General features: G+C 43.4%; 1 protein-coding gene across 2 annotated transcripts; it reads right to left on the reverse strand.

Annotated features, from left to right (window-relative positions):
• Positions 1-298: 298 nt before the first annotated feature.
• On the reverse strand, positions 299-7,185 carry LOC117365223. Of its 2 annotated transcripts, none has more exons than XM_033955337.1 (3): positions 7,105-7,185; positions 3,318-3,392; positions 299-1,680 (listed from the first exon to the last, which is right to left on the reverse strand). In XM_033955337.1, the coding sequence occupies exons 2-3, from the start codon at positions 3,358-3,360 to the stop codon at positions 1,112-1,114; spliced, it is 612 nt and encodes a 203-aa protein (XP_033811228.1). In that variant the 5' UTR covers positions 3,361-3,392; positions 7,105-7,185; the 3' UTR covers positions 299-1,111. The 2 variants fall into 2 exon arrangements, with proteins under 2 accessions (XP_033811228.1, XP_033811229.1); XM_033955338.1 differs by having other exon boundaries at positions 3,318-3,441; positions 7,105-7,162.
• Between the last annotated feature and the right edge of the window lie 302 nt (positions 7,186-7,487).

Consider the following 7,487-nt stretch of genomic DNA (forward strand, 5'->3'; position numbering starts at 1 on the left):
CTGCCAGCGCAGTTTAATGAAAGGAGGCCACAGTACATGATGGTATAATGAGAAATAGGTCATCTGTTTAGGTTAGTTAGGACCTTTTCAAGCCAAGTACCCCCTAAGTCTAACAAATACCAACCGAGTACCCCGCCCAAACTCTGCCCAAAACCCGTCCAAACTCCGCCCCTTGCTCCACCCCCATAATAATACTACTAATTGTAATGCAATTTCTTCCATCCATTTTTCACATACACACAATATAATCTTATTAATATACAGTACTCCCCCGATATTCATGGAGGTTCCGTTCCAGGAACCCCCGTGAATCTTGAAAAACCGTGAATACGGTTTTTCATGGGGGACACTGGAGAGGGCAGCAGGAGAGGCAGGAGAGAGCAGCCGGAGTGCCGGTGAGTGAAGGAAATCACACGTGGGGGGGTTTCATCATTGATTTATCTACGGTAGGGGGGGTTCTGGCAGGAGGGATTGGGCACCCTCATGCCAGCGATCTTTAGGGGAAGGGGTGGGGGTTTTCCTGCAGGAATGATTGGGCACCCTCCTACCGGTGATCTTTAGGGGAGGGGTGGGGGTGTTCTGGGGGTGTTCTGGCACGAGGGATTGGGCATCCTCCTGCTGGCGATCTTCAAGAAGGGGTGTTCTGGGCACGAGGGATTGGGCATCCCTCCTGCTGCATTCATTTGGGGCAGGTGGTGGGTGTTCATTCGGGGGGGTGGGAGGACTTGTGGCCGCAGCTGTGGCCGCTAAATCTATCATGGCAGGGAGATCCCTTGCTGCGATAAGCATAGTGGCTGCGTCTACAATAACCCAGTTCTCTAACTGGCATCTGTAACATGGATGTTGGTTAGAGAATCGGGTTTACCTTAGGCAGCCTTAGACTCAATTCTATATAGGATACCCACTGACTTCTGAGACCGGGCGAATCCAGGCCTGAGAGCATAATTTGGTTAAGTACCACTGAATATCAGGTCCTGGGCCAACCAGAGGAAATGAATCAGGCAGGAGACTCTTGACCAGTTAAATCCCTTTGAACACTGACCCCTCTGTTACTATGATAAGCAAAAGCAAGCACATACACACATTTTCCTCTTTTTGGAAAGATTGGCTCCTAACACACCAACCATGGTTTGCACTGATTGGCCTTCATCGAATAAAGCAAGGACCTGAGCCGTCCTATGGCTGCAGCTGGGCCCTGGACCACATCCATTACTTTTACCCTTTTTGAGTCCCAGACACAGTTTTCTGTCAGGGGGCTGATCCACTGGGGTGAATTTGGGGGCACCCAGGCACTGTCATAACCATAATTATGCCATGTTGCCCGCAGAGGGTGGTTCGCACTGTCAATCTTCTTCACCTTGCCCACGATGACCCTGACTTTGAGGATGATGCGATCTGCAGGGCTCAGGTTTCCAGGATATCCTTGGGCCTTCCTGATATCTCTGCTCACATAGACTCCTTGTCCTAGCATGCCATTTACAGAGGGTTTGAAACCTGCCATGATGATGGATGATGCAGCCTGCTCACTGGTCCCATGGTACATGTCATAGGCCCTACGGCCTGCAGCCCGGCGCACCAACACGTGGACCCTATCATCAACCTCTTTGTAGAAGGGTTCATTGTCAAAAAGCTCTGGAGCCTCAGCCTGGTGGACATCAGCGAGGATTGAGGACAGAAGCACTGTACATGGAGAAAGAGATAGAGACGTACACTTGTGTTATATTATATTATAATGAATACTCCTACTTAATGACACAAGCATTCTTGAGGCACTCCGCAATCTTGCAAATTACTGTTAATAAAGAGAAAAATATATAGCTTGTCAATTGACTAAATAATAGTATTGTATAGTGTTGCCAGGTCCAGTGTTTGCTCCGCTGGCTGCCTAAGGATGGAGGTTCTCTAAGGCAGCCATTGCCAACCCAGTCCTCAGGGCATTCCTAAGTCCCATTGGGATATCCAAATTAATATGCATGAAAGAAATTTGCGTATAATGGAGGCAGTGTATGCAAATTAAGTTTATGCATATTCATTGTGGATATCCTGAAAACTTGACTGGCAAGGGGGTACTCCAGGACCGAGCTGAGAAATACTACTCTAGATGTAGCACTCAAAACCTTTAGTGAAAGGAAACCTCTTGCATTGCTCAATGATGTCACCTACTGGCCAAATTCAGGAAACACACATACCAAATTAGAATATCTGACTTACTGCAGGACTGTCACTGCAATGGTAGGTGAAGTCAGGGAGCTGGAAAAATGAAGGGGAATCCTAGTGAATTGCAATTAGCTCCATTGGCCAATAGATACTGGTTCTGATCAAGCTGGAAGCCTAAAACCTCATGCAGAACTGCTAAGTCAGAAAATAAAACATGATAAAAGGTAAGAGCCAGCACTACAGTAAAACCTCTCCTGAAGAGTGTGACACTGCAGTAGATTAGGGTTACCATATGGTTCCAGAAAAAAAGAGGATTAATTGAGACATCCAGGTTTTACTTCCAATGGAAGTAAAGCTGGGATGTCTCAATCCGTCCTCTTTTTTCTAGAGCCATATGGCAACCCTACAGTAGATAGGAAAGACTTTAAAGCCTTCCTCCAGCAATGGAAGAGCTCAAAGTATGAGACCTGGGTGAGCCTCCTCTTGACTCCCCTCTCTAAACTCATCAGTTGTGGGTTAAAAATTAAGGGGGCCTTTTACTAAGCTGCACTAAGCACTACAGGTACTTACCACAGGTTACAATGCACACCCATTTAGGCCAATGAAAACCAGGCCCAAATACCTGTGCCCAAGTTGTGCATGGAACAGGCATATTCTATGACAGTGTGCCCAACTTGTAGGAAAATCCACGATCTGCCGATGCTCCTCCCATGGCCAAACCCCCTTTTCAGATTCACACACTAGAATTGAGATGCACAACTTTATAGAATGCGTCTACCAACTTGTGCGCATAACTTCTAATGAGTGTCATTTAGCATCAACGATTAGGTGTTACCTGCCAATTATCAGCGCCGACTGGCTTGTTAAAGTTGTGTGCGTAAATCGGCTATGCACGCCGATTTGCGCACACAATTTTGGACGCTATCTAAAGAATTTGGGCTATAATGTTAGACATCAACTAAATAAAAAGAACAGTTCTCAAATGCTGCAGAGAAAAAAAAACTACCCCACCCCTGAGTTTTACAAATCCCTTCAAGAAATACAAAATTTATTTTTTAAATTTAAAGCAATGAATAGGTGATTTTAATCCAGGCAATGAAACAAAAATCTGAACTGGAAGCTCTGAGTTTCTTTGCTCAGATGCTAAAACATTAACCTACCAAACAGTGTAAGGATTGCGGCGGTCAGAGGTGCCATCTTCATGCTTGCGCTTTCAGCAGCAAGAGCAGAGGGATCTGGGACAAGATGAGAAAGACATCAGCAGATACAGTGGAATCTCTTCTTCTAAACAGAGTAACCAGAAGGCTTTTTAATTTTCATATTATGACAAGTATCCATCCTAAAGTAAACAAGACAATGATGTTTCTTCATTTTTATATGCATTTTTACAGTGCTTGAATCTACACTACACCCACCACTACGCTTATCTCAGGCTTTACCCCATGGGGTGTCAAAGTCCCTCCTCAAGGGCCGCAATCCAGTCGGGTTTTCAGGATTTCCCCAATGAATATGCATGAGATCTATTAGCATACAATGAAAGCAGTGCATGCAAATAGATCTCATGCGTATTCATTGAGGAAATCCTGAAAACCTGACTGGATTGTGGCCCTCGAGGAGGGACTTTGACACCCCTGCTTTACCCAGGGGTATAGTAAGGGGGGGAAAGGGAGGGTGGTCCGCCCCGGGCGCCATCTCTCTGCCCCCCCCCCCACGCACTCCCCTTACCTCTAGTTGTTCATGGTGGTCAACAACATGCTCTTTGTGACCCTGTCGGCTCTCCCACTGATATCACTTCTGGGTGCCATGCATAGGAAGTGACATCAGAGGGATAGCCAATGGGGTCGCGAAGAGCACATTGTTGACCACCATGAGCGACAACTTCAACTAGAGGTATGGGGGAAGGAAAGGGGAAGGGGCGCGCGCAGCAGGCGGGATAGGGGAAGGAGCGGGGGGGAAGAGGCTGAGGGGTACCACCACCCTGGCAGCCTCTCACCTTCACTACGCCACTGGCTTTACCCCTCATTCCATCGGTTCATAGTCATTCGCGCGTAAGACACCAGCGTGTAGATAATCGAGTGCAGACAATTTGGTGCAAGACACCAGTGCGCCGCAGGAAAACATACTTTTAAAGAGCTCCCCCCCCCCCCACTTTACTTCATACTGTTTGTGCTGCCATTGGGGGGGGGGGGATTTGGAACCCTCCATTATAGAGAAAACTGAACTTTTTCTGATTTTTTCAGGAAAAGTTCAGTTTCTCTATAATGTGGAGGGTTGCACCCCTCACATTACATTACATTACATTAGTGATTTCTATTCCGCCTGTGCCTTGCGGTTCTATGTGGATTACAATATAGAAGATATCTGGGCATTTCCAGTAGAATTGCATTACAGGAGAAGAGTAAATTACAGGTTACAGTAGAGAATAACAATACATTCAAGATTACAGAAGATGTTACATAACAACAGATTCAAGTTACAGAGGATGGAGAGTAACAACATATTCATGTTATATAAGGTGGTTACATAGCGTTGATTGTTACATGACGTTGGTTACATAATGTTGGTGATATAGTCTGTAGAGGTGTTTAGTTTGAGGATTGGACACACCCCCAACAGCAGCACGAACAGTATGAAGTAAAGTCCTACACCCCCTGTCAGAGCTTTTTAAAAGTAAGTTTTCCCGTGGCGTGCTGGTGTCTTGCGCCGAATTGTCTGCGCTCGATTGTCGGTGCACTGGTGTCTCGCGCACTTTTGTCCCATCACCCATTCCATCACTGCAGAGGATTCACTGTACATATCCTGGGCTTCCTGTACCCCCTCACTCCCCCACCACTGAGGTCTTCTGTTCTTATCCTGAGGTTTTCCCCTCACTCCCCAAGTACTGAAGCCCGGATGCTCTTGAGCTTACTGCGCCTTTAATGATCAACGCTCAACCAGATCTAACCAGTTTAGCATCAAAGTATTTCAGCTACTAATGCACAAAATGGCTAATCGCGGTCTTTTCTGTGCTTTGTAGCATACTCCGATAAATGAACACTCCGGGCAATGCCCAGACATTGCCTTTAATACTTCAAATTTAAAAGCAGGTCTGGAGGTGCCAGTAGCGTTGATAAGCGTGTGTTAGAAGCACGTCTCATGCATGTGTGTCAAAGGCGCGTCTCATTTGTTAACAGTTCAAAGAAAATGGACCCCAGTTCGTTTACAAAAAATAGACAATTCTAAATCTAATAGATGCTGGCATTGTCATATTAATATAGGGACTTTGGATCATCTGTTATATTTTTGTCCATTGATACTTGGTTTCTGGAAGTCAATTTGGGGACAAATTAATCTCATTCTTGAATCATCTATCCCTTTGTCATATGAGGTGATAAAATGTGGTACATTATTTCATGTTAAACCTACTTTAGATAAATATAAAAGTCGCCTTTTCATGATCTTGACAGGAATAGGGGTTTAACTGATTACTCATAATTGGAAAAACCATGATAGGATTAATTTTACTTTTTGGTGGGTAACTGTGTGTACTACGTATAAGTATGAAACGTTGGGGAAATAATAAGTCCTTTAATGGTGTATGGAGTCCACTGACTAATTTTATTGCATTATAATTAGGGTTATGTTTCTTTCTTTCTTTTTCCATTAGAGTCCTTGCACATCCAAGGAGGGTGGAGGGGTGGGGGAAGGGAAACATATTTTGAGGAGTTAAATTATTTCATTATAATATTGAAATCATATCATATGTATTATTGTTTTAATAATTAAGATAAGAAGGGGAGAAAATGATTGTTTAATGTAATAATTGTATAGTTAATAGTGTGTTTTTATGCAGTTTGTATGATTTACCATTTGTATTGCACTATCAAAGTTTAAAAATCAATAAAGATTTACAAAAAAAAAAAAAAGTTCAAAGAAAAAATACGGGGTAAGGGCACCATGTCCTACCGAAGCAGTGTAGAAAAAAGTATACATTAGTACATATCTTGCATTTTCACATTTATGTGGTTTGTTTTGGGTAGTTCTCTGCCCCTTCCTTTCCCTCCCTCTAGTGGGATCAACGGACACTTATCATATGTGCCTATGATGTGCTACAAAAAGCAAGCAGGAGTTTGACTCTGCAAATCGATAGTCTGGAGTGTTGGTGTCACGGCCCTGAAGCAGTGGCTTAAAAGCCACAAAACAATCGTCGGCCTGGCTCTTTCCTAACCAGCTTGTTTTTTCCTAGTTAGTTTGGCTATTTTCAGGCTCCCACCTGCCAGTAGTAAGTTATATGCAAAAGATTTTTTGCCAGTGAAGCTTGGGTGGAAGAGAGTGGGAGCACCTCTCCGTGTCTGCGGCTTTTCTTTCTCCTTAAAATACTTTTTCTGGCGGTGGTGTGTACTGATCCAATGGAGTGATTTGTTTTCTAGTATATTGTATATTTTCCCTCCATTCCTCTTTTTTTGCTATTTGTGTTCTACAATAAGAGGTATACAAACTATAATAAAGAATTGCCACACTCACTTTCAATATACAAAATGAATAAATAGTTTCATGACTTCTTCAGTCTTTTTTCTTATAAATACTCATCATCTTTTACAAACCACAATAAATAAATGTTTTTTCGTGACCTCAGCAGCTACACTCAAGCGTCATAGTTCATGTAATGCTTGAGTCACATCGTAGCCAGCCTCCTCATTGGTTACTCTTTAAAAAAATAAGTTTAGAATGAAATTATAGATACTGTGACCGATGAGGAGAGGAAAGGAGAGGAGAGAGTTCATGATAAGCTTCCAGACAGGAGAATTAGGAGGGTGAGACTTGGTAACCATAGGACCAGTAGGATGAAGGAAAGGTTTAAAAAGTGAGAGAGAGAGAGAAAGAGTTCAAACCCAGTTCTGCCCACGTCGTCCCATAGTTCCACTTCCATTTTTCTTTACATAATTAAATGCCAAGCAGAAGACCTACCAGATATCAGAGAATTCACCTTTGGAGTTCACTTGTCCAGAGAAGCATTGAAGGAGGGAGATCAGTCCAGACCAGGATTACTGGGTCCCTTTATATGCACCTTTCACTGACTCAACTTCCCTTTTTCACAGAAGATTTCATTCTAAGGAAGGGAGGGGACCAATACAACATCTGCGAGATGATAAATGTTCTTTAAGCGGACTTGACAATTAACCCAGCCAGCCCCAGCCCACAATGTTTAAAGTAAACTGGGGCTTTTATTTCCTTAGTTATTTTGGTTAATGTCAATATTGTTTGACTAAGCTTGTAGTGCAGTATTTCTTGCACTATTTGTGTATTTGATTAATAGAAATGATAATTTAAAAAAAAAAAAAAAATAAACT

Source organism: Geotrypetes seraphini, chromosome 8 (genome assembly GCF_902459505.1).
Source record: "Geotrypetes seraphini chromosome 8, aGeoSer1.1, whole genome shotgun sequence".
Taxonomy (NCBI): Eukaryota; Metazoa; Chordata; class Amphibia; order Gymnophiona; family Dermophiidae; genus Geotrypetes; species Geotrypetes seraphini.